The sequence below is a fragment of the Cricetulus griseus genome (assembly GCF_003668045.3).
Source record: "Cricetulus griseus strain 17A/GY chromosome 1 unlocalized genomic scaffold, alternate assembly CriGri-PICRH-1.0 chr1_1, whole genome shotgun sequence".
NCBI classification, from domain to species: domain Eukaryota; kingdom Metazoa; phylum Chordata; class Mammalia; order Rodentia; family Cricetidae; genus Cricetulus; species Cricetulus griseus.
The window spans coordinates 9391635-9418662 of record NW_023276807.1 but is presented as its reverse complement, the minus strand read 5'-3'; the positions used below and the strand labels follow the sequence as shown (position 1 = coordinate 9418662).

The 27028-nt window shown below is 43.8% G+C and overlaps 1 protein-coding gene across 2 annotated transcripts in view; it reads right to left on the bottom strand.

Moving 5' to 3' along the window:
* Positions 1 to 7386, bottom strand: part of Lonrf2 (LON peptidase N-terminal domain and ring finger 2) — a 35907-nt gene extending 28521 nt beyond the window's left edge. For both annotated transcript variants that reach the window (XM_027386798.2, XM_035453493.1), the window contains exon 1: positions 6726 to 7386. In XM_027386798.2, coding sequence (XP_027242599.1) covers positions 6726 to 7386 — 661 coding nt within the window. The remainder of the gene's footprint in view (positions 1 to 6725) is intronic.
* Positions 7387 to 27028: the final 19642 nt, after the last annotated feature.

Sequence of the window (27028 nt, the reverse complement as noted above, 5' to 3'; positions counted from 1 at the left end):
CATGCCTGGTGCCCTCAGAGGCCAGAACAGGGCACTGAATCTCTTGCAACCGTAGTGCCATGTGTGTTCTGGAAATCAAACCCAGGTCCTCTGTAAGAGTAGCCACTGCTCTTGACTTCTGAGCCATCTCTCCAGCCCTGAGTTAATTATGATTTAAAAATGTTTTCTTTATTCTTGAGAATTTGATACATGTATACAGTGAAATACGATCATATCCACCCCATCTCCCTATTCCAACTTCACTAATATCATCCCAACCTCATGATGTCTTCCATGCACATATGGACAACATTAATTGTACTCAGTGCGTTATCAAAAAAAAAAACAACAACATATTTTAAAAGGAGAATTTTCACCACCTGGAAGAAAAACAATTCTTAATTCTCAGATGATCTGCCTTTTAAAGAAGTATGCCATTATGGGGGAAATATAACTGTAGACTAATAATTTCTAACTGGAAGATTAGGTAAAGTTCCTTAACTGCACACACACACACACACACACACAAATACATCCACTTTCATAACTCCCCTTTGGAGGTTTTTAGAAATCTAAACAAAAGAAGCGACTGGAACTGCAAACTGAGCTTCAATGACAAATCCATAGACCTCACACCCTGTGTCCACTACATGAGTTTCTCATGGATCTGACAGTTTGACAACTGGTTCTCTTTAGTTTCCCATGAAGCCATATTGTGTGCAGACAATTACATTTCTTTTACTGTTATATTTCCAGTCCTCATTTCCCTTCATTCTCATGTTGTAGAAGTATTGGTAGTGGATCATCATCTTCTCCCTCAGTAGGGATTTAATCCACAGGCCTACACATTTCCCCCCTATTCTTGACTTCAAAAGACAATGTCTAGGGCTGGGGAGGTGGCTCAGTGGCTGAGAGCACTGTTGCTCTTCCAGAAGATCTGGGTTCAATTCCCAGCACCCACGTGGTAGCTGACAACCATTTGTAACTCCAGTTCTAGGGGATTTGATGCCCTCTTCTGGCATCTGGTGGTACAGCAAGCACATACATGTTAAAAGGTTAAGGTGATGCTTATTTCCTGATTCCTTAGCCTTCCAATAGCCACACCTGCCTTGGCAGTGCTCTTGATGGAACTGTCTGTGACCCTGATCATGGTCCAGACATATTAACCAGAATGTCTGTGTAGGCTAAAACTAAAATAACAAATAATTGTCATGTAGTCTCTGGAAAACACCATTAAGCTCTGCAAAAAGGCAGATGTTGTTCTGATGCCCCTTGAACACTGATGTAATTGTGGGTTTTGTCTTTTAAAATGCTGCACTCCTGAGCTCTTCGCCAAAAGACTCCAAGGCATGAGCCAGCTCTTGATCATCAGTTAAAAATAGGACTCATATACTTCTAATTGGCCTAATTAGTGTTGTCGTTACTATCACTCCTGCATCATTCCACATGCATGTAAAACATCCATACATGTACAATTTAACAAATAAAGACTATGTCCAATCACTGACTAAAGTTAGCCAGGCTACCTTTGATCCTAGATTCCTACCAGGGCTTTATACCAAAGGATGCTACATTCCAGGAGGTTGATGCAGGATCTGAGAGATGAAAATACGGTGTCTTCCTCCATCCAGTGGATTACTCCAACTGACTTGTCTCATAATGAATTATCCTAATATTCTTAAAACAGGCTTCTAGACTCAAATACTAAGGCATTTAGTGAGGATTTCTCACCTACGCACATGTGTAAGACTGGTCCACACATTTTGTCTTATAAAAAGAGATGGGAATATTCCTGTGTTTCTCTATAGTCCGAGATATAAAGGAATCAAGTTCTGGAAGTCTCTGTGGCTTGTTGGCAGAAGATAATCCCTCAGCAACATTCCAAATTCTTTCAGATTACTCATTCACACTAACCTATTACTACTTCCTGGGCCAGTTTTGATCACTCATATTTTCCTTTTTCTTTTAGAAACTATCTTATTTTACATATCAATCCCCCATTCCCTCGACCTCCCATCCTCCCATGCCCTCCCAACCCACCCCCCCACCCACTCCTCAAGGATAGTGAGGCCTGCCACAGGGGATCATTCATATTTTCCTACATAAAAGCACCTATTTTATATTGTTTTATCATCTGTTATAAACTGTTGTGTTTAACTGCACTGCTTCATTTCTGATGATTTTTGTGCTTTCTGTTTTTCTTTATGTTTTCTTGTCCATTCCTGGCCTGGGTGATGATGACCCAGCTTGACCAGCTAATCAGTTCTGTTTCTTCACAGCGTAATCACAGCAGCTTGTGCAGATGGCAACCAAAACACAAAGCTTTATGACAAATTATACAGACCTTACATGCAAGACCTGAACTTGAAATCCACTTTCACCATTATTCATTATTTTTCTGCTTATACTGGCTACCTGCCAGCTTAGTCTTGAAGCTGACTGGCTTAAGAACACCTTTCCCTTCTTTCAAATCATTCTTTCTGACAAAGCATTTGCGTTTACTCTTCATGTTCCAAAGGCTGCTTTTCCTGGAGTCCAGAATTAATCCGATTCACTTCTTCTGTAGACATCAAACGAGTAACACCATTTTCCAAGCAGTAAGACTTACACTGATAAAACCAAGGGAAATTGTCCATAAATCACTCAAAACTCAATGGAAGGGGAAAGGTAGTTTTTAATCCCTTTGTGTGGAGAGAGCTTGTGGTAAAAATTGGTGCACTTGCCAAGTAACCGCCCCAAATACAAGAGTGTCATCAATGAACTTGGCTGTGAGAAGGTCTCAGGGGGCCTCCTGAGACACCGCGCGCCTGTGAGACAACCAGAGGAATTTATGCTCTGTACTCTGAGTTTATCAGAGACTGTACTCCAGCTGCCCAGAGCAGCTGCTGCACGGGGAGCTACCGTTTTTTGATATTAATGCTGTCACATGTGTATGAAAGCAGAGAGGAGAACCACGTTATTCAAAAGTCCAATTAGCTGACATCTAAAGCAGTAAAAAGCCTGCGTTGAGTTCCCTGAGAACAGCAAAAGTGAGTGCCCATGTTCCTCAGGGGCTACTTATTCAGGGTGATGTAGGGCCAAGTCCATGTCTTAAATGTGTATTTTGAACATTTATTTGTGTAACCCTGCAATCACCGGCCACCCAGTTCATGCTCAGGACTGAAGACGTTCCCTGTGTGCTTTCCCACTTGAAAGATCCCTGGGAAGAGTGACCACCATTCTGACTGTCACTAGCAGTTGATGTGAACACCACTGCAGTAGTGTTTAGGAGCCAATGTATCACATTGCATGGTTTTTCCCTAACTAATTAGTGAATGTGGGTATGCACATGTCATCGAGCATATGTGGATGCTGAAACCAACTCTTAGGGACTTTCCTGCAACATTGTAAGAACCTAGGCTGGTGTACAAGTGATTCTACCCACTGAGTCATCTCACCAGCCCAATACCATGTTTTCACTACTATTCGGGTCAATGTTTCCTTATTTAATTGTGATTTCCTATTTGACCTACAGTGTGGTTGTAAGTTCCCCAAGCTTTACGTTGCCATGCAGATGTATTGCCATGCAGAGTATTAAGAGGTAGAGCCTGATGAAGAGATCAGGCCAGGAGGGCTTCACTCTCATGAGTGGGCTAATGAGGTTATCACAAGGCAGGTTAGTTACCGTCCACCATCTAAGCGAGCTCTGTGCGCCCTGCTGTGTCTTGTGCAATACCCAGCACTCTGATACTGGATTTCTCAGCCCTCGCAACTCTTCTGAAATCAATGTCTTTTTAAAAAAATAAATTAGCCAGTTTGTGGTATTCTGTTATAGCTTCAGCAAACAAAGACAAGTTATGTTAAAAACGCATTGCTTTGTTTCCAAATATTTGAAGATTGCCAACTTATTTGCTGCTTCATTTTCTTTTAGTGTCTGAATAATATAACCTTTTAAAATATTTGTTGCATTTATCTTATAGTCTAACCCAGGAGTTGGCCTACATAGCAACAGGCCCATGGTCCTATGAAACCAAACGGGTGATACATTTTGCAGGTACTCCATATTATAATACCCGTGAAATAAATAAAAACACCAATGTATCTGTTCCAACATATGTTCTTACCTACTTCTCTATTCATGTTTTATCAATCATTAAGTTTTGTTTAAACTCTTTAAAAGTTTAGTCCTGCCATCTTGTATTCTTGGTGTGTGCTCACATACTTGTCAGGTGTCAGGACACTCGGGAAAAGTTGCTTTTCTCTTTTCTGTTTAACCAGATCATATATGTTAGACATCACCATCCCTCTTAATACACTTTGCCTTTACTTTATGCTATTTTCATCACATCAGGCCTCTCTCTGTCTGTCCTTATATGCCACTTCTTTTCAGTTTGAAACCTTTCATATTTGCAGCAAGTTTTTCTCATATGTAAGTACCATATAGCCATGCTCATTGAATTCAGTCTGTCAACATTTTAATGGAATATTCAGATCACTCAACATTAAGTGTAAAAAGTCGTCACTTTTCTAGGTGTCTCATTTGTTCTAGTCTAATTTGTTCCAGCCTCGATTGTTGTCTATTACTTCATTTTTCACTTATAAAATTTTTATTGTGTGTTTATGCTTGGGGGGTCTTGCTTCAGTGGTCACTGACTTCATGGTTAGTTCTTTCCTTTTACATTTACATGGTCTCTGGGGCTAGAACTCAGATCCCAAGGCTATTGTCTTTACTTGTTGAGCCATCTCAGCTATCCCTTTAACTCCTTTATCTTTTGACAGGTCAAATATTTTTTATTTCATTAGAGTTTTTAAATTCCACATTTTTATCCATTTGCTGGTGGCTCAACCGAATGTAACAGAAACAGTTACCATTATACTTGTAGTATTTTTTTTTTTTACCACACCCAAGGAAGCACATTCACCACACAATGTACATTGCTGATCCTGGCTTTGTGCTACCTCCCAGTTTTGCTTCTTTCTAAGTTATAAATGCCACAAAACATCATTGCTTTTTGAGATGCCACTTTCATCCGTAGGGTCACATATCTAGTCTTCATTCCTTCCTTGGTCCCATGCTTTCTCAGGGGTAATTTCTCTTCAGTGGAACCTTTCCCTTAGGAGTCTTCATAGTCCATTCTGATACCAACAAAGTCCTTCAGCATTGCCCACAGTGTTGGCCTAAAGCATCTTGACTTCCCTTTCATTTGGGAAAGGTTTTTATATGGAAAACAACTTCTAGATAGGCCTTTTTGTTCTTTATTTTATTTTTTCTCCTTTCAACAATCTAAAGATGTTAGTCCACCATCTTCTGGCATCATTAAGTTTGTGTGAAAGTTGGCTGTCAGTCTTCCTATGATTCTTTCAAAGCAAATAGGCCCCACTCAGTCTTCTCTAACTGCTTTCAAACTTTTCCTTCCTTATTTTGGGAATCTTGATTCAGTGGGTCACCACTTTTCATTAACTATGGAAAATTTTTGACTCTTTTTTTTCTCCTCCCTTTAAATATTTCCCTTTCTCTTCACTCTTCATTTGGGATTCCAACTTCACAGACTTCAGAACCTTTGTATGTGGCCCACATACTTCTGCTCTATTTTGTCTTTGTCTCACTATGATCCAGCATGGACACGTTTCATTAAATTGTGTCTTAGTTTCCTTTTCTATTGCTGTGATAAGGACCATGACCAAAAGCAACTTGGGGGACAAAGGGTCCCCTTTAAAAGCAGCAAGTCCTCTTAACCAGTGATCACCCCAGCTCAGAGAGTAGCTTTACAATCATTTGCTGCCACAGAAACAGCTGACCTGAACAAGGGAGAGCTCTTGGTCCCCAGACTGATAGCTGGGAAACCAGCATGGGACTGATCCAGACCCCCTTGAATGTGGGTGTCAGTGAGGAGACCTCGGAAATCTATGGGGCCCCTTGTAGTGGATCAGTACTTATCCCTAGCATAGGAATGGACTTTAGGAGCCCATCCCACATAGAAGGATACTCTCTCAGCCTAGACACACGGGGGAGGGCCTAGGCCCTATCCCAAAGGATATGACAGACTTTGAAGACCCCCTACGGAAGGCCTCACTCTCCCTGGGGAGCAGAAAGGGTATGGGATAGATAGGGCGTTAGTTGGGGGGGGCATGGAAGGAGGGGAGGGAGAGGGACCTGGGATTGACATGTAAAATAATTTCTTTCTAATTAAAATAAAAAATTAAAAACAAAACAAAACAATCATTTGGTGCACATGTATAGTACCTCTTTGTAACTGTTAGAAACCAATCATATTTAACATGTGTAGGCTACCAAACAATTTTCCAGGAGGAGAATTTGCATGGAACAGTTCTCATCTTCTCCAACATCTAAACACAGGCGAAGTATTTCATGTCTCAGTTGGTGAGTGCAGTGAATGCAAAACACACAATGAACAAAAAAATAATAAAGTAAAATATTGACCTTTTAAATACTGAAGACATGTAAATAATATTTTGGATACAGAGTGGAAAACACTGTTAAAATATCACTTGCTTTTTGTCACCCTATTTAACACATCTACCAGGAAATTTAAAGTTCTGTGGCTTACACTACAGCTCTTTGACTAACATGCCTTTACAACCCACATCAGCGTCTTGGAAAAGCCACAAGAATGATGCAGCTGGCATTTGACACTGGCCACCTGCAGGATGAGCCTGTTAGCCTGGCGCACCCTACTACCTTTGAAATTAAAAATGCCACCGGCCACCGCCCAGCCCGTCTGTGGTCCCCCTCGAGGCTGACTCACCCATGTCCAGGGCCTGCTGGCACCTGAGCAGTGCGGCCTCGGGTTGCTGCTGGCGCTGAAGCCCCCGCGCCTGGCAAGCCAGCTTGCGCAGCCGACATTCTGCGGGGAAGCATCTCTCCACCAGCCCGCTCAGCACCACGTTCACGCGCCGGGCCTGCGCCCGCCCGGGTACCAGCTCCACGCAGCGCTTGCACACCGTGAGCCCGCTGGCCAGCGTCACCGGCTTGTAGAGCAGCCGCCCGCAGCGCGGACAGCCGAGCAGGTCGCGGGGCGCCATGGGCACCGGAGACCCAGCCGCGAAGCCCGGCCTCACCACCGCAGGTGGCCGTTTCTCGCGCAGGCCCAGGGCGCGCGCCAGGCCGCTCGCCAACTCCTCCAGCTCCTCGGGCTTCAGGGGCCCGAGCAGTGCGGCGCCCCGGAACGCGCCGATGGCCTCGGGGAGGCGGCCGGCGCGGGACAGCGCATCTCCCAGCTGCAGGCACAGGCCACGCTCCGGCTGCGCCAGGCCGGCCAGCAGCGAGCGGAAGAGCTCGGCCGCCTCCTCGTAGTCGCCCGCGAGGAAGGCCGCGGAGCCCTGATCCAGGTGCTCAGCCGGGGGCTCCTCGAGGCTGCAGCTCACGCCCTGAGGGTCCGGAGGCTGGGATGCTGGCTCGGGGCTCATCGTGCAGAGAGGGGTCGCCCGGCAGCAAGAGCGCGCGGCCTCCGCCTTCGCTGTCAGACACGCACGCACGTCAGCGGACCGGGTGCTCGGAGCCGCGGTGACCACGCGTCGGGCCCGCAGGAGGCACAGCGCAGCGCAGCGCACGCGGCTCGGCCCGGGCTCGCGCGAGGCGTCGTGCGCGCCCCAGTGGCTCACGTCAGCCAAGTGGCCGTGGGAGCGTGGCGACCCCCTCGCAGCTTCTTGGCTGAACCTTTTTCTGCTCCCGGCGGGCGGCCCCGCACCGTGCGCGCGCAGCCTCTTCCCTCCGCCACCACCGAGTCGCTGCGCATGCTGAAGTGAGCATCCCAATGTTCTCGTGGCCCTCCGCCTAGCTCTCCTGCATCTCTGTACCTGCCTGCTCCCCAAAGCTAATAGCCTAAACGACCCTGGGCTCCTGAAGTTCCCAAGCCCTATAGTCATCCCCAAGAGAGTAAGACCCTGCAAAAGAGACCCTGTCCCAAGGCTCTCCAGTAACACAGGAATCCAGTCAATGACGAAATACATACGTACATACAAATTATCCTGTTTACATTAAACGCCTTGAAAGTTACAAATGAAGCTACAATAATAGCAAGCAGATTGGAGGTCATGTGGGGCTGGGAGAAAGGGCATGCATGCAAAGTCACACGAGAAAATCTTTGGGGGTGATATCTTGATCGTGGTGATGGTCTTGATGCCAGGTAGGTGGGCAGTCAGATGAGGTAACCAAGGAAACTACGCCCTGTCTCCTGGTGGTTGGGAAGCCTCTTTGTAGTTAAATAACGTTGAAGCTGCAGATAGTTTGTACCCACTTAATAAAAAAAAGAAAGAAAGAAAAAAGAAAAACCAAGGCACGGGGACATTTCTCACACACAAGTGCACTAGTGAGTTATAAGAAAAAGTTTGTTAAAATTTTTAAAAAGATGGAAGCGATGCTGTCATGATGAGGTCAACACCAGGGTGGCAAGAGCTGATTCTTTTTCTCTGCAGAGTTAAAGAATAAAAAAGGCAGGAAAATCAAGATCTCGGGCCCAATTTTTTTTTTTTTTTTTTTTAAGCAAAAGTCCAGGCACAGGACAGGGCCCACAAAGAAGCAGACTCCCCAGTGAGGAGGGGATCTGAACTCTAGAATCTGAGTTTGTCTGGCAAAGCCAAAAAGCTTCCATGTCTGTGGTTAGGATGGAGTCTTCTCCTTCAGAATTGTCTGGTTTGGGATATTGCAGAGGATTAGAAAACCCAGACAAAGAAAGGGAAGCAGACTGATTCCTATCAGAGGAGACCTCTGCTTGAAGATTTGAAACCTTTTCTTAGAAGGGGAGAACCATGAAGTTGGCCATGTGAAATGTTCAAGTGAAGAGTACATTAGTCTACTGTATTGGTCGGGGTTCTCTAAAGGAACAAACCTGATAGAATGACCATGTTAAAAGGGGATTCAGCACACTGGCTTATGGCATGTGATCTAGTAGCTGGATAAAAACTATGTCACAGTATGAAGGTGAGAAACCCGGTAGCTGTTCAGTCCATGAGGCTGGATGTCTCTGCAGTTCCAGTTTGGTGCTGAAGTCCTGGAAGGCTTCTTATCTCCAGTCTACATTGGAATCCCAAAGTAGTTGGTTCTAATACCAGCAAAGGAATGTGGACAAACTTGCCAGTGAGTGATGGCAAGCAGGCAAAAAGGGAAGCTTCCATCTTCCATGCTCTTATATTTTGTGGTTGTGAGCCTAGCCTTTAACAGCTGAGCCATCTCTCCAGCTCTTCCATGTTCTTTTATTCAGGCTGCCTCCAGAAGGTGGGGCCCAGATTTAGAGGGGATCTTCTTGCTTCAAATAATCTGATTAAGGAAATCCCTCATAGGAGTGCCCAGGTGCTTGAGTTTTAGTCAATTCCAGATATAGTCAAGTAAATAACCAAGATCAGGCATCAAATCTACCTAGACCCCCTTTTCCTTGTCTGTCTGCTTCTCAGACGGTGAGATTCGAGTCCCTCAGAAGTGTATAGAATGTAAATAATAGCAAATGTAAAGTTAGGGTGGTTGACCATTAAATGGATTTTAACATAGAAAAGAATGATTAGTGATAGGGTACCTCCTACAGACAAAAAGCTCAATGCCATGAGATGGGTTTCTAAGCAGTCATGCAGACAATTTAAGAGCCTCCAAATATGTTAGGAAAGAGAGAGCTTATGAAACAACTTAGTTAAGAATTGATGAGGAAGAATGAAAGTTTACTTTTTTTGTTTTGTTTTTGGAGACTGGGTGTCTCTATATTCTTTGGAGCCTGTCCTAGAACTTGCTCTGTAGACCAGGCGGGCCTTAAACTCACAGAGATACGCCTGCCTCTGCCTCCTGAGTGGTTAAAGATTGTGTGCCTCCACTGCCCAGCTGAAAGTTTACTTTTTATATAAGGATGATTTTGTTTTGTGAAAAGGCCTTTATAATGTAGATGATTAAAACATGCTATGTGGAGGGGGGAAAGTGCTTGTGCACACAGAGAATTACTGGAAAAGCCAGGAAAGTCAAGCACATGGGCGTCTTTCAAAGGAAGGAAATGTTTAACCTGTTTTCCTCTTGGAAAGCTGGGAAAGGCTGTAGTTTACAACCTGACAATCCTCTGCTGTCTGATGAGCCAGGCTCCACCTGTATCTCCCAGAATTTGTATTTGTTTATCCCAAAGCCTTTCCCCCTAAATCTCAAGCATTGCTCCTAGGCCATAAAACTCACTCTTATGAGTGATGTCACTTGAGCTTTACAACAGCCTAAGTGACTTCTATGCTGTCTCTGGGCCAAGCCAATCCTGACATCCACAGGCATTATGTTTACCTCAGTCAGTCTCCCTAGACTCTAAATCTTGGGCGCACTATCTCTGAGTGAACAGTACCCATCTTTGTGAGCGAAGCCGCATGCACTCTGTAAACAGTTGCATTGTAAACATGTCTTAAATTTGTTGTGCACTTGGGACTGAGTTAATTGTTATCAGAAAACTCTTTTCCAAGATTGTGCTGTGCTTAAATATAACTAAAGTAAATGATCTGATGTCAGACTCTAGAAGTCCTGGCTCAGCACCACTACAAAAATCTGGCTGATCCAGAGTTTCATTCTTACCTCACCCTGATCATCTTCCCTGCCTGACTTAAAGCCTGAAGAGACCCTTCTACAATCCTGGAGTAGACGGGACATGAATAATGAAGTCTCATGGTCCACCTTGCAGCTTCAGCAACTCTGCCTCCCTGAACTCTTCAAAAGGCAGACTGTATATTACTCATCTGTTGATGACTTGGTACATATCTCCAAAGGGTGAGGAATTCCTTAAAAAAATAAATTATCATGCTCCCATTAATTAACTATAGTCACTTGATATCAAATTTCTAGTTAATTCATAAATCTGTGGTTGCCATTTCACCAAGAGAAAGCATGAAATCAGCCACTTTATCAGCCTATATAATAACACTTTGGAAAAATATTTCTACACACACACACACACACACACACACACACACACACACACACACACATACATACAGATGCACACACGAGTGTGTGCCTTGGACTTCTAAGCCTGGCTGGTGGCAAGGAAATGAATTTGTTATCCAGATGTGTTATGTCCAGTGATCCAGACTTGAGCATGAGATCCCATTATCTACTACGTTTAACAACATAAGCCCACCTTCTGACCATCAGTTCCACCATGCTCAGGGCTGGGGAGGGAGCACTGCTTCCACCATGTCAAGCCACCTGGCTCTCTCACTTCTGAAGGTTCCCAAGAGGAAATAATAGTCTGGGCAGCCAGACCAAAAGTCCATGTGCCAACTTGAACTGGTAATGTGGGCTTGCCAGCTCTCTGCACCCCAGATCTATAAGCAGCTGAGCACCCAGAGCCAGCCTTAACCAGTCCCTTAGCTGAGACTTCAGACATGAATATTCAAACACCTCAGTGGGATACCACAACAACTGTGTTAGTGTCCTATACATTTGCAAAGCCCAGTTTGCACAATCTGTATGCTCACACACACCTCATCCAGTGCCGAGACCCATCAATCCAATATCCCCAAGTTGTACAAATATTAAAAGCTCACCCAAGCATGCAACATATGGAGTTCAAAACCAAAAGTGGCACAGAGGCCATCACGCGGCTCAGCTTTACTGAATCTTTGTCAAGCAGCTGTGTTAGCTTTATGCCTTTTGCCATTCCCATCAGATATGGCTGCACCAGTCTATGAATTATTTGCTAACTGCTGGCATGTGTAAAGTAGGGTCTACCTCTGAAGCCTGAAATTTGGTTAGTGGGCTGGCTACAAGCATCTTTAAAATTGTTTCCACTCCTAATTCAAAGTTTTAGTCAAACCCGTGCTTTATAAACTGTCAAAAATCAAACAGTGGATGTTCACTGTTGCTTCCTTCTGGGCCACTAGATTGGGCTACCAGCAGCTGTCAATGCTTTTGTATTTCATTGCTACACTTGATAGCAGATAGAATCGCCAGCTTTCGCCAAGCATATGATCATGCCTGTTGGGATGTATATTTTTTGTGGAAACCAGAAGAAAATAATACAGAATTTACTTCTAGGAATTCATGCATTTTCTAGAGGTTGGCATGGCCTTTATTTTAAGATATTTTCATAGTTTCCAAAAATATGGTCACAATGAAATGTTGATGGAAATCTTAAAAGAGGGCTTGGAAAGATGACTTAGTGTTTAAGAAAACTTGTTACTCTCGCAGAGGACCTGAGTTTGGTTCCTAGCACCCACATTAGCTGCCTCCTAGCCATCTGTAACTTCATCTTCAGGGCACCTGCCATCCTCTTCTGGCTGCCACAAGAACCTGCACACACATTTACACATAATTGCAATGAAAAAGAATTAAAAATATAAAAGATGTGCTAACATGGTGATGTATTTCTTTATAACTGAGCACACACGGCGAGTGGTAGGAAAGAGAGCTGGGGAAATCCAGATGATCTCCAGCCCTGTAGCTGTTGTAGGAAGTTTGGCTTTCACTTTAGTGTGGCAAGGTTGTTGGGGGGCGGGGGTGTTGAGCATTTGAGGGATAAAGTGAGGAAGAGAATAGAGTGGAGAGTTAGGTTTAGAAAGCCTTGTTTAAAGACTTCAAAATTAGCATGTGGAAAAAAATCAAGAGGAGGATCGAACACCCCCCAACACTTGAGAACTATTGGACTAAAATGGAGAAAGATAAAGAATAAATTTACCTCTAGAGCAGTGATTCGCAACCTTCTGAAATCTGTGACCCTTTTAATGCAGTTCCATATGTTATGGTGATGCCCAACCCTGAAATTATTCTGTTACTACTTCATAGCTGTAATTTTGCTACTGTTATGAATCATAATGTAAGTATCTGATATGCAGGATATATGATATGCGACCCTGCAAAGGGGTCATGAGTCACAGGTTGAGAATCACTGCTCTAGATGGAGATTATATTTGCTTGTCTTGTACTTTAAGGGTTAATCCAGTGGGACAAGTCAGGGACCTGACTAAAATACTCTTCAGAAGGCCAGATCACCTTAAGATAATGTGCTTTTTCTTCCAGAAGTCCTTCTCATGTCCCACCCCCACCTTGCACACCTGGGAAGGGCCCTAGTACAGTCCCTAGCAGCAGCCATGGGCTTTCTGCCTTTCTGAGTTCTGACTTTCTCTTTTCTTCTCTCCTTCTCCTTTCTTTCTGATGCTGGCCAGAGTGCAAGAACTACTTTACACTTCCTAACTTGCACTTCCTTGCTAACTCTTTTTTGTAGAACTCCTCTCCCTGCCATGTGGACTCCTGACCATGCTGACCTCCCCTGCTGCCCTGTCTCAAGCATTCTGGCTTCATTCCTTCTTTGTTCTTCCCTTCCAGGCAACTGTGAGATTCACAGCTTGCCTGCCCTAGGGCTTTCCTTTTAAACCCTAATAACTTGTGTTCAGGTGTAAGAGTCTGTTCTTTGTCCTCAAGCTTCCGTTTGTGTCCGTTCTTAGATTCTTTTGTTATCAAAACAAAAAAAAGTACCCCAAGAGTGGAGCCCAACTTCCCAGGTATGGTATGGTGGCTCAGTTGGGACTCCCCAGGGTTTCCAGTAACACTTCTCTCCTGTCTCTTCTTCCCTTTTCCTGCAGCCCTAGAGAGCATCAGAAGCATGGACCCAGTCATGATTGTGCTTGTTCCTATGTGACTATAGACACTGACGGAGGAGCAATGACAATACTCTACCCGATATCCAGGGTTGTTTTCAGGATCAAAAGAAGCTATAGTCACTGTATCATCTGTATAGTATAAAGGGCCAGAGAGAATGGGTGTCATTTTTAGGGTAGCCAAGATAATACTGTGTTTGGGTATCATCAGATTAGTGGGTGGAGGGTAGGCAGCAAGCTAAATTGTGCCTCATGAACTCAGCAAGCAAGGGCTAGCATGGTGATGGCTGCATATATACCATCAGGGTAGATTTGTGGCCCAGAACCTGGAAGTGAGTTTGCAGGAGCCCTTATCTTGTCATGATGGGAGTCTCAAGGGCCCTCTTCAATTTATTATACTAAATGTCAGTTCTCTGCTATGTTGGAGGTCACATGTGGTAGGCTGACTACTTGGAGTTTCCACAGGAGAGGGAGGTGTCATGCGTAGACTCAAGACCAGTCTAGGCTGGCTGGGTTTCAGGTCCTCCCTTTCATCTTCCCTCTTGGCTATTTGAGAAGAGTCCTTCCTTTGACTTCTCACCCAGCCAGCTGGCTTTCTTTTGCTGTACTGTGACACTTAGAAATCCATTGTAATTAACTTCTGCCTAATTATCAATCCAATTAGGACTCTCTTTCCAGGCTCCTTTGTACCTGCCATGGTTAATTTATGTCTTAGTCCATTTTCTGCGGCTATAATTAAATACCTAAAATTGGGTAATTTATAAAGAACAGGGGTTTATCTGGGCTTACAGTTCTGGAGGCTGAGAAGTCCAAAAGCACAGTGTTGGCAGAAGGGCAAGCATGCATTTATGTGACAGAGAACAAGACAAGAAGGACACATACTGCCATGATATGGATCTCGATCTGTCACTGGGGGTGAAACCCTAAGAGCCTGATCACCTTTAAAGGCCCCGGATTTTACTACTGTTACAACTGAAACAAATCACCAGCATGAGTTCTGGAGGGAACATCCCATCCACAGCAACTGGCACCTGGGGAATCAGAACTGTTCTTTTTAATGTATTTTTATTTTATTTTAGTTATACAAATATATGTGCATATGCACATACAGATGTAGGGACCTGTGGAAGCCTTAAGAGGATGCTGGGTCCTCTGGAACTAGAGTTACAGGTAGTTGTGAGCCACCCAACATGGATGCTGGGATCCAAACCCAGGTTCTCTTTAACCACTGAACCATCTCTCTAGCCCAGGACTATGTTCTTGTCTTAATCATACTGGTTAACTTTAAGTCAGCTCCTTCTTGGTCACCTGGGTTCATCAGGTAGAACCTGCAATGTAGGGTACAGCAGGACCAGGAAGGAGTATTCATTATATCTCTCTGTTTTAAGGGGATCTACCAACTGGCAGCACTGGCCCTTCAATAGAATGTGAATACACATTTGAACCTGAGCCATGGGCAGTTTGCGTTTTCATGGAGTGCTACTCCATCTCTACAGCCTTATTAGTAAACGCTAAAGATAACCTGCTTGGTGGTAAGGTTTCTATGTTCTGGATAATTGTAATTTCAAATACCAACATTCATCTAAACATACTGAAGCCTGGCCAAAGTGACCAAGTCAGAAAGAACCCCAAGGGTTTACATCAAAACCCAAAGAGAAAAGCAAAACAGACACAATCTGAGGCCAAAGCAAATTACGGAAATGGTACTTCCATACTTCATGGTGAAGAGTTTGCTATGAAAGGACCAGAAGATGCCATCCAGAGAAAGTCTGAGAAAGATAATTAGAAGACCTAGATTTGAATCCTAGTACTACCTTAACACACAACAATTTCAAAGCTTTAAACTTGATATTAATCTTCAATTAAAAACAAAGCTCATAAAATGTATCTCAAGGGGTCTTCTGAGAATTAGCTAGGATACCTGCATAACCCCCTTGAGCCGATCCTTGAGCCAGGACATGGAGTATTTAATTATTCTTCGTTTCTCAACCCAAGGTGATGGCAGGCTATGGCAGGGTGTAGCTTCAGCCACACGTGGGGATGAACGATGCATGATCTCTTGGGAACCGGAAGGCTGGAAGACCAAATTGCCCCTCTCTTGTGATGCAACTTCCTCCTCCAGACAGAAGCCCTCGTTTGGGCCTTTGAGTGGGCCCAAACGTGGGAACCCATCTCAACTCTTGCTTTGGCCAAAAAGATGCAAGGCAAACGTGGAAATCACCTCACCCAGTCAATTCTGAAAGATGCCACACTGTTTGTATGCTTTGTGAACTTTTCTTTCAATTCACTCAGCTAAGCCTAGATACCCAACAGAGGGAATGTGGAAGGAGGTCTAGAGTCCCTTCAGCTGTTGTAAAAGAGATGGCAAGTGGCTGTGTGTGCCTGACTCTGTATCTCTGGTCTTCAAAAGAAGTTCTTGTAGTTTGAAAGTGAAAAGTCTCCCACAAGGCTCCTGTGTTTGAACCCTTGGTCCCCAACTGGTGACACTATTTAGGGATGTTATACAACATTTAGGAGGTGGAGCCTGGATGAAGAGCTATCACTGGGTGTGGATCTCAAGGTTATATATCCTGGCACCACTTCCTGTCCTTTCTCTGCTTCTAGTCCACCAATACAATGTGACTGGCCAGCCTCATGCTCAGGCCACCATGCCTTCCAGACTATGATGGACTGTCTCCTCCTGGAACTGTAGCCCAGAATAACCCTTTTCTCCTTTTATTTTTCTTGTCCTGGTATTTTATCACAGCAACCAAAAAGCAACTTAGACAGAAATTTGCCAACCACTTTAAGCTATCAGTGGCTACAGGTGGCTCATCTGTATGATAGACACTCGTTAACTAAAGACACTCATTATAACACACTAAGCACTATAGGATCAACTACATGGCATGGGCTACCCCTCCCCTCAAACCCAAATTAGGGAATCCCTGCTTATCCAGGGAGGCCTGAACTCTCCTGGGAGCCCCTGCCATGCTGTCTTTCCATGGCATTGACTCTCCTAACAAATCTCTTACCAAAAGACAAGTCTGCCTCTGTGTCCCTCTAGAAAAACCAGAGACCTCGTAATGTAATATTGCTATAATTTCTTTTCTCCAATCTTCAACCACGGTTCTCATTAGTACTTGAACATATTTTAAATGACTAATTGGAAATGTTTTCCTGTAAAATCCAAGTGCAATCACAACCACAGCCATTTTGCTCTATCTATTTGCCTGTTTCCTATGTCATTTTTTGTTGTTTTGTTAAAAACTGGTTGTTTCATTCTGTAGTAACTCTGCTGCTACCCCAATTCTTTTTTTGTTTTTAATTGTTAGTCATTTAGTGACTGGCTGAATTATTTTTGTGTGATCTAATCCTGTCACTGACACTCAAGTGTGATGCCACTGATGCTGCTCAGCCTTGGGGATGCTCATGGTCACTTTAGGATAATGGTGATTATTTTTTGGCAGAGCTCTCTTTGTTTTCTTTACTATGCCCAGCTGTTAAGCTTCACTAATTGCCAGTTGTTTCTCTATTGGATTCCTCAATGCCTAGCACACAAATTGCTTCACACACCAGTCGAATCAACTTTAGGATCCTTTGAAATGACATTTCTTTCAGTCAGTTTTTAAAGTTAGTTCTGTCTCACTCTGTTTGGTGTTCTCTTGAAAACAGCTGATCCACGGCTGACCTATATATACAGTACATACATCTTCCTCCCCCAGATGCCTTTCTCCAAAACCTGTGCCCTCATCTCCAACTTCATTCACACTGTTGCCAGTCTTTCCAGAAGCCTTTGCAGCTTTCCACTGTATGTATGTATCTATATCTATATCTATATCTATATCTATATCTATATCTATATCTATATCTATCTCTCTCTCTGTGTGTGTGTGTGTGTGTGTGTGTGTGTGTGTGTGTGTGTGTGTGTGTTCACACACATATCTCATGCCCCTGCTTATATTCTTGGCAAACTCTCCAAGTCACGATTCTGGACCTGGGTTTGAAGACGTTTTATGACACGATTCTTGAGAACGTGAACAGAAATCTACTCACCTCAGAGAACCAGTGACAGACCAAAGTAAGGATACCACCAAAGTCCAGCTTGGTGAACCAACAAGTTTTACTGGAGTTAATGTAGCAGAAATGACTGAAAAACAGATGCACCAACAAATGCCAGCATGGGTGACAGCTCACCACAGCTTTAACCCTGGGGTACTCTGCATGACTGGCAGGCAGTTCAACAGGTCAGAGTGTGTGTCTTCTAGATAGCTCAGGTGAGCTGAGCCTTTTCCAGGTATGTTGGCTGGTCTCTGTCTCTTTGAGACAGCTTGACTGGTCCAGACTTTTTCTAGGCACTTCACCTTCTCTGAGAATATCTCTCAGCAGTCCTTACTGATTATATAACCTTGGTGAGGAAGTGGGTGGGTTTAGTAAATTTGATCAGTTTCAGGGACTTCCTGGAGCTACTGTGCTGTGTACTTCCTGAGTTTACAAAATTTCCCTGCCCAGTGGACTATTTCACCATCCTTTAGAACTGTTCTGTGTCTTAACAGCTTCCCTCCAAGATGAAATGTTTTATTTCAGAGGAAACTGCTAGGCTGAAGATGATGGCAAGTTTTCCCCTGAGAAAGCTTTAGTAGTTGAGTACCTTGTCTCAGCTTCTTCAGAGGACAATTTAGATCACTATATTTCTAGTCTTCCTTTTAATACCTTTTAAAGCTGCACATTGTATACCTACTGAAAGGAGCACGGCAAACATGACTCTGGCAGTCCTTGCCCTTCCCCCATTCCCTCTGCCTTGCTAAAAACCCTTAGATTGTATTCCTAAAGTTCTTAGATTATATTCCTAAGGCCTCTTCCTCCTCCTGATTACCAAGTTCCAGCTATCAAAGTATTGAAATCCAGCAATCAAAAGCTCCCTTTTAGCCACCATAATTTGCTGGGTCCTCCTGCAGGCAGGGCTGGGGAAGGGCAGGTCCAGCCAGGGGATGAGGGGGATGGTGAGTGTCGATGACCCAGAAACACTGGGGACCACCAGGAAAGGCATTCCAGACACACACACTGAGTCTGGAGACTTGTTGAAGTGGGGTTTCTGTTTATTGCATCAGGCAGGCACTTATATAGGTTTGAAGAAGTGGGTGGGACCCTCAGGATCGGGTGAGGCGTAAGGGCCAATAGTGTTTCACCACGTTAGCAGTAGCTAGGTAGAGGAAGTTTTACTGAGTCACTCCTAGGCCAAAGACAGGTGGTAAAGCTCAAGTTAGGCTCAGGAAGTTACACTAGGCCTTTCGTCCACGTCTCTTGAGGCCCAACAATTATCAATATGCCCAATCAAAATTAACCAACTCACCTTGGTTTTCCCTTTTACATTTATAAACTGCCATTTGCCTATGGGCCATGCCTGTCCCCTTCTCTATCCAGAGGCTGTCCTTTGACCCTCTGGGACAAATATCCCTTCCCCCTTTCCCTTTTTCCTTTTTCCTTGTTCCTTGTTCCTTCTTCCTCATCCTTTATCTACTGTCTTTGTCTCTTATTCCTTGCCCATTGTCCCTCTGGGACAAATAAATCTCCTTTGTGCTGAGAACTTGGTCTTTCAGTGTTTTGTGCAGAATACTGGTCCCTTTAGCAGCTATGAGGAGAGGGGGATACTATAAGTGAGTATGGACGGAGTTACCCCAGCCCAAACTCAATATGAAGTATAGAGTTCAGTAAGTATGAGGGATAGTATTCAGTAAGAAGATGGAAATGTACACACTCATATGCAGAAATTATGGTAGTGGAAAGCAAAAAAAAAAGGAAGGAAAGAAGAAAGAAAGAAAGAAAGAAAGAAGGAAAGAAAAGAAAAGAAAGCCTCCCACAGAGTCTGAATAGTAGATTTGAACTGACAGAAAAGAGAAACTGAAGAGTGGAAGAAAAACTAATGAAGAATAGGAAAGAGACCTCAGTGAAACATAGGCTACCATTAATCATGTCAACATAACATGCAATAGAAGAAGCAGAGGGCAGAGAACAGAGAGAGCATGCATGTGAAGAGATAAAGAATGCAACCTGTCCAAATTTGATGAAAACCTTCAAAGTACAAGACCAGGCAGCTCACTGGGCTGTAAGTGGGATAAATGCAAGGATTCCTAAAAGTACACACATCATAGTAAAATTGCTGAAAACAAAGACAGGAAGAATGTCTTGAAAGCAGCCGGAGAGAAAGAACTTGTCTCTTACAAGTTGTCACAATAAGATTGACAGCCGACTCTTCAGCAAACAGTGGAAGCAAAAGATGGCAGGAATAGGTATTTACAGGGCTCAAAGGAAAACAAGATCAGCTGCCAACCCCAAGTCCTATATCTGACAAAACTATCACTCAAAAACGCAGGGAAGGCAAAGGCATTCATAAATAAACAATGCCTCAGAGTATTTATTGCTGTCAGGATGATTTTACCAATACCGTAAAGAAGCTGGGGACCACCAGGAAAGGCATTTCATGTCATAAAATATTGTAGAAACATATTTTGCCTCCTTTATTTTCTTAGCTTTTTGAAGAAGTAGTTGTAGAAGATAGTGTATGTGGACTTTATTATTGAGTCCTCCTTAACATGTAGGAATATCCACAAATATCACAAAGTCACTAATTAATAACAAGCAAATAGTAATAGAGTTAGGAATTGGGATCCTATGGATAACCAAGTTACTGCTCCACAGAACAACCAGTTTGTAACAAAACAGCTCTTAAATGCAACAAGAGGAGAGTTGAGTTAGCGGAGAAAATGATGCCAGATCAATCAAATGCAGAGAAACCCTTGAGGTGAACTGTAAACGAAGACTAAAAATACGAATGTAATTGGACTCTTTGTCTTCTTTCTTTCCTTAACTTCCGTATCAGTCTCTCAAGACACCACAACAAAGTATCACAAACTAGGTGAGGTAAAGTCAGAAACCTCTCTGTTCTGGAAGCCCAGGTCTGAAAGCTGGATGGTGGAGGGTCCATTCTTCCTGAGGGTCCCTGGAGGACAGATTGGTCCCTTGCTTCTCTCTTAACTTTTGGGACTTTGCAATTGTTGACATGATTTTTTTATTACAATGTAATTTTAATCACTTGCATTTGAAAACTTAGATAACTCAATAGGGTTATGAAAGTGTCCCCCAACTTGGTTTAAAGCAGTGTAGAAAATTTGCACAGGCCAGTAACTGCAGGAAGAGTTTTCTTAAAAAGTATTCCAAAAGCTTACCCTTTGTCAATATTTTCAGACTTATTTGATAGTTTAAGGTTTGTTTTCCTAAGTTTCTGGAGAATGAATAACTCCGTGAACTTCCAGGACATGGAAAAGGAGAAAAGTCGTGATGGCGGCGGAGCTAGCCAACTCACAGAGAACCCATAACCTGTGCTGAGATGAGACAGGGTGCTTCGTAGCCTTTCCCATTTTCACATCCCCGTATGATAGCAGGCTGCTGCACAGGCTTGTGGCTTTCTGTTTCTTCTACCTAAACTCTTCCTGTCGGGGGGCATGGCACTTTCTCACGGTGCTATTTCCCACAGTACCTGCTGCTTCTTGATCCTGTGTAGATTTATTACTAGGTTTGGGATTCCCTCCTCTCACGTCATTAGCCGTCACTCTCCATCTTTGGTGCACTTTCCTCCAGGGAATGGAGGGAAAGGCTTCCTCCCAAGTCAGGAGTGGAGTGGTTCATCTCCTTGGAGCGATGCTCCTTGTTCCCTCTCAGGGTCCATGAGTTGTGACATCTGTTGATCATGGGCACACTGTGTATCGATCCAGTCTGAGAGTAAAGTCCTCTGTTATGTCTACTTGGCAGAGGGTCAGCCCCACCACGCTACCCTGAATGTAGTTTTCCAACCTATCACTTTTCATGTTGCCCACATTCCCCTGTTGTTCCTTCTGTGTGATGCCCTTGAGCCCGAAGCACCCTCACCAGCGTGCCCACCAGCTGCCACATCTTGTTGTGTGTCTCATTTCATCTATTTTCAGTGGTTACTCAGAATCTGTGTCCATCTGATAATGAGCTTCCCTCTCTCGGCTTTGCTGCCGGGATGCTCTGTAAAGATAATTTTCTGTTATTGCTAGGGAATTATCTTCCTGCGCCATTGTCTGTGATGCTTTTTTATCATCATGAGGTTTGGTGTGCCCTTTTTGCACAACAGTGACTGCTGTCCTTACCTCTAATGTTGATGGGATAATGGGAGGTATTACTGAATTGGAAGGCGAGAAGGGGAAAAATTGAAAGAAGTAATGAAAGCAAATGGAAGGAGATGGAGGCACGGTGTGTGCTCAGCCTTCTCTCATTATCCACTTTTTTACATCATCTAATTTCAGCTACCTTCACTGTACCACAGACCCCGTGGTGCTCCTGGTCACGCATTACACGCCTCACTGCTCAGATTGGGAACTAATATTTGTGGATTAGTGAAATAAGTCCTGTGCTAGCATTTAAATAATAACAATACAAGTAATACCATTACTGCTTGTCAGCTAACACAGCTGTCAGCTGGACTCCTCTTACTTGTTTTAAAAACTGCCCCTCTCTTTCATCTCCTTGTTCTGTGGAGCACTCGGTGCACTCAGTGACATTCCTGTTGGTGCATACTCACTCATCAAGAACCTCAACTGAACGTGGTCACTCTAAAATTAATTCCTAGTCTGACCTCTTACTCTCTATGTAGCCGTGGATGACTGTGAACTCTTGATACTCCTGTCTCTGCCTCCCAAGTTCTGGGACTGCTGGTGTGTACCCCCACACCAGCTAAAAAGAAAACACAAAGTAGTTGCTTTCAGAGTGCATATTCTATTCCCAGAAGTACAGAAGCTCCCTGTTATAAGCTATTAGTGCCCCCGTGGTTCATATGTTGAGCCTTGAGCAACTTCTTGCTTAATGGTGGTATTGGCAGGAATAATACTGTCCTTTAGTTACGCATTTTTCTTTCTGAAAGGTGTGCTGTTTTTGAATGGTTTTGAAAACCCAGTTGTACTTACTTATCATTCACAAAGTGGAGAAGCAAACAAAGCTATTTTATTGTCATCATTGAAAGTATAGCCTTACTATTTATTAAGGCACCAAAGGTCTTCTTGGGGGGGGGGGAGAAATGGTTTATTTCTTCTTCTTCTTTTAAAAATTATTTATTTATTCTTCTCTCATATATTACATACTGCCTTCAGTTTCCCCTCCCGCTTCTCCTCCCAGTCCCCCCCACCCCTGTTTCTCTTTAGAAAAGAGTAGGAAGAGAACTAGGAGATGTGACTAGAATTGGGGGGCATCTAGGCGTGAGGTAGAAACCTACTGCAATGGAAACTCCCAGGAATCTATGAAGGTGACCCTAGCAAAGACTCCTAGAATTGGGGGTACAGAGCATCTTCTGTAATCAGATAATGTTTCCAACCCAGCCATAAAGCCTTTGACCTACAATTTGTCTGCTTTTGGGATCCTTTCCCTCCCACTGGGTTGCCTTACTCAAGGTCTTAAGAGCATTTTTAGCTTGTGACATGCCCTAACCATGGAAATTTAAGGAAATATCATTAGCTTTATAGTACAGCATCTCAAACTAGCAGGTGGTGTTGGTATGCCTACAGAAAAGCCAACAGAGCACCCCAGGGAGAAGTGATTAGTCACTTGTCAAGGCAGTGAAAGAACAAAGAAACCTGTTCCCTCATGGTGCTTCTTAATTTTACAACTGTTCCTATACCACAATTTTTTCAGAGAAGCACATTGGTGCCCAAAGAACAGATGGAGGATTCTTTTTAAAAGTAATTTATTTATTCTTGTTTTATGTACATTGGTGTTCTGCCTTCATGTATATCTGTGTGAGGGTGTTAGATCTTGGGGTTACAGACAGCTGTTAGCTGCCATGTGGGTGCTAGGAATTGAACCTGGGTCCTCTGGAAGAGCAGTAGTGCTCTCAACTCCTAAGCCATCTCAAGGATGGAGGATTCTTTTTTAAAACATTTTTTATTAATTTATTTTTTACATTTCAATCCTGTTCCCCCTCCCTCCTCTCCTCCTGCTCCCCTCACTCCCTCACCACCTCCTATCTGCTCCTTGGAGAGGGCGAGGCCTAGGTGGAGGACTCTTCAAGCACCAAAGTTGAACAGTGGATAAACAAGGAGCCTCTGCTGGAGGACGATGGGAGTGTCATTGTGTTCCCTTCCTTTATTGAGTGACCTTCGGCAGACAACTTTTAAAAATCAGGTGTGGAGTTCACAGGACTTAGAGCATATAAAAAACAACAACTCTGGGGACATTCCAACCACCTAACATATGCAGAATAGTGTTGCAGTCTGTGTGAAATGACCAATGGTCACCCTCCCTGCTCAGAACTGTTGCAGGAGCTGATCTCAGCCTTTATCAGGAGTGATGAGTGTTGGCTGAATAATAATGAGGCTACAGGTCAAAGCCTGGTGGCCTTCTCTTACCTCTAGATCCCCCCAACCTGAGCTGTACATCATCATGGAGAGAATCTCCCCCAGAAGGGACGAGATACGTATTGCATGAACACAACACACTCAAGGTCCAAACCCATTTTCATTACAAAGCAGCAGTTCAGAGAACTCCTAGACTTTGGTTTCCATTTTTCAGAACCATCTGATGATGAGGCAAACAAACAGGCAAAGAAAAAAAAAATAAGAGTAGTCCTACCCACACCTACTCTGCACACAGGGTCCTTTCTGAACCCAGGGCTGTTCCTCAATTTCCTCATCATTCATTTTTGTCAGTACTGCTGGACCCACCAAGGTAGCCAGCCTCCAGGCCATCACATACTCATGCAGCTCCCATGGGGGTTTTAAAGTCACCTGTCATTAAGATTGCAAAAGCAGAATCAGGTGGCTTCCTTGCGTAGGTGACCCAAATATTAGGTGGTTCAGGCCAAGGGAATGTCATTCCAATAACAGGGGAGACAAGAAAATGGTCTCTATGGAGTGCTATTGCGTGCGCTCAAAGATGATCCCTAGTCCATAAGGCTAAGATTTCTTTATTTAGATAAACACCAGCCCAAACGCAAGCCAGAGCATGGCCAGAGGCCGCAAGCTAGTGTGGCCAGAGAGAAGGGGCATCCACGTGTTCATGGCCTCTTAAGATGAAGCTCATCTTCGACCTCCCCCTGACCACACCCTCACGGGCGGGCGTGGCCAGGCACACCTGTAGGGGCTACTAGGAGACGGGCTACAGTGTCTCCCTACAGAGTGCACAGGGTTTAAAGGGGGGAAACACCTTTGCATTACACAAAGACAAAGGGCACACACATTTTATATCTCTTTGCCATGAATGGAAACTGTTGGCTTACTGAGATCATATACACATACATATATGTACACACATGAAACGTTTTAAAGGCATCTTGATTTTTCTGTATACCGTGTTTTTCTTTTCTTTGTAGAATACTTGTCCGCAGCCTGAATAGAAAAAAAAAATAATTGCTCACTAGTGCAAAATGCTTAATCATCACTTAGTCTTAGTTGGGCGGCTTCTGTTGACACTGATGAATATGCAATTCCAGATGGGTACAGAAAGACCATGTTTCTTGACTCTCATCCAAAACTCTAGAAGAGCCATTGTTCAGGCTAAGACAGGCTGAGAAAGGCTGAGCACTCCATGCCAGAGAACTGTTTCTCTCCCTGCACGGGGAGACCAGCCTTCCCTAACAGAACAGCTGCTCTGAGCCCACAGCTTGTCTCAGTTCCTTTTGGAGCAAGATGCTGAGTGTTTGTGACTCAACCTTGTTGTTGCTGGGCTGCTCCTGCAAGGTTGTTAAAACACAGCAAAATCATACAAAGGCCAATGATTTCCCACCATCATCCCCAACAAAATCCTTCAGGTACTGTTTGCCTTTTGCTGGCAATTACCTTGTGAGAAGGGAAGCTTTCTGTTGTTTGCTTTAAGAACTTAAGATCTGATAAAGCAGATGACATTTCCACTCTCACAGCTGAGACAGATTTTTAGCGATCACTCTGTGAACTTGGCTTTCTTTCTATTCTTACCTTCCCTTAAGCAAAAATATTCTAACCCCACAGATCCCAGGCGTTATCTCAAACAGCGGTGTTTTCTAACTGTCATCCCTGGAGCTTTCAACATAATCTTAGAGATTTTCCCCAAAATAGTGAGTTTACAGAGGGAGCCAGGGTTTAACAGGAGCCAGATAAGGAAGAGCAGTGCCCCCTGGAGGAAAATGGGGGCATTCAGCTGGCTGAGAAACTCACATCCACAGGTTCTAAGGCTTGGCCGACTGACTCCCTTAACATAACCGGAAGTGTAAGAAGATGGAGTCTAAAATAATATGCAGATTCGAGGTCCTCAACCACTTTTATCTAAAGCTGTATGAGTGTCCATATTTGGCCTGGTTCTTTATATATCCAATGAGAACCAGCAGGGACATTGGAATTGTGAAACACTATATAATTAAAATTAACCACAGGAGGTTATGTAGGCTTTATGGGAAGAATAAGAAAGATGCCACTCTCTAGTCACATGGAGCAGTTGTTCCTGGGTCTGTGCAGCCCTCCTGGCCTTTCTGTAGGATTGCCCCTGGCCTAATTGCTCACAACCTGGGATTTTAAGTATGTAATACCTACCAAATAACTGAGAACTAGAAAACATGTTGCTAAAATGTTTAATTACACTCATTTTTTTAAAGTTTTCAAAGTATGGTAATCACATCTTTTATTTTCATTAATTTTTAAAGTTTTTTTAAGTGTATGGTTATTTTGCCTGCTTGTATGTATGTCTATGTGGTGCCCATGGGAGCCAAAGGAGGGCATCAGACCCACTGGGAAGGGAGTTACAGATGGTTGTGAGCTGCAGTGTGTGTGCTGGGAATTAAACCTGAGTCCTTTGCAAGAGCAGCCCATGCTCTTAACTGTTGAGCCATCTACATCCGGATCTGCAGGCAGGAGGAAGAGAGAGTCACATGGATTGAGTATTTGAAACCTTGGGGTCCACTCCAATGACATACTTCCTCCAACAAGGCTCCCACCTCCTAATCCATCTCAAGTAGCTCTACTTTCTAATAAGCAAGCATTAAATACATGAGCCTATGGGGGTCATCCTTATTCAAACCACTACAGAATATTGCTGAAGTACTCACATTTAAGCAAATGTGTGAGTATGCACATCCATGTGGGCTGTTGAGCAGTGTGAATTGACTCCTGTATTGGTATTGGTATGAAGCAATTGAGCCTGAGTCAGGAACTACAGATCTGTTTGTCTTGTGCAAACAAGGGAGGAACGCAGAAGGGATACTCTCCTTGAGCTCTTAGATATTCAGCTTGTTTCCCACAAGGATCTTGAAGCAATGCTTATAGGTAGGTGTCTCACCCAGACACTAAGAACTGCACTGACTTACTCGTACAGACAAATATCATGACCAGGTGGCTTATGGGCCATGGGGACGTTTAAAGTTGGACTGAATGCATTTCTGCATTATGATATGACTACAGAAACTGTGATGGCTATTCTTGGTTGTCAACTTGACTACATCTGGAATTAACAAAAACCCAAGCAGCTGGGTACACCTGGGAAGGATACT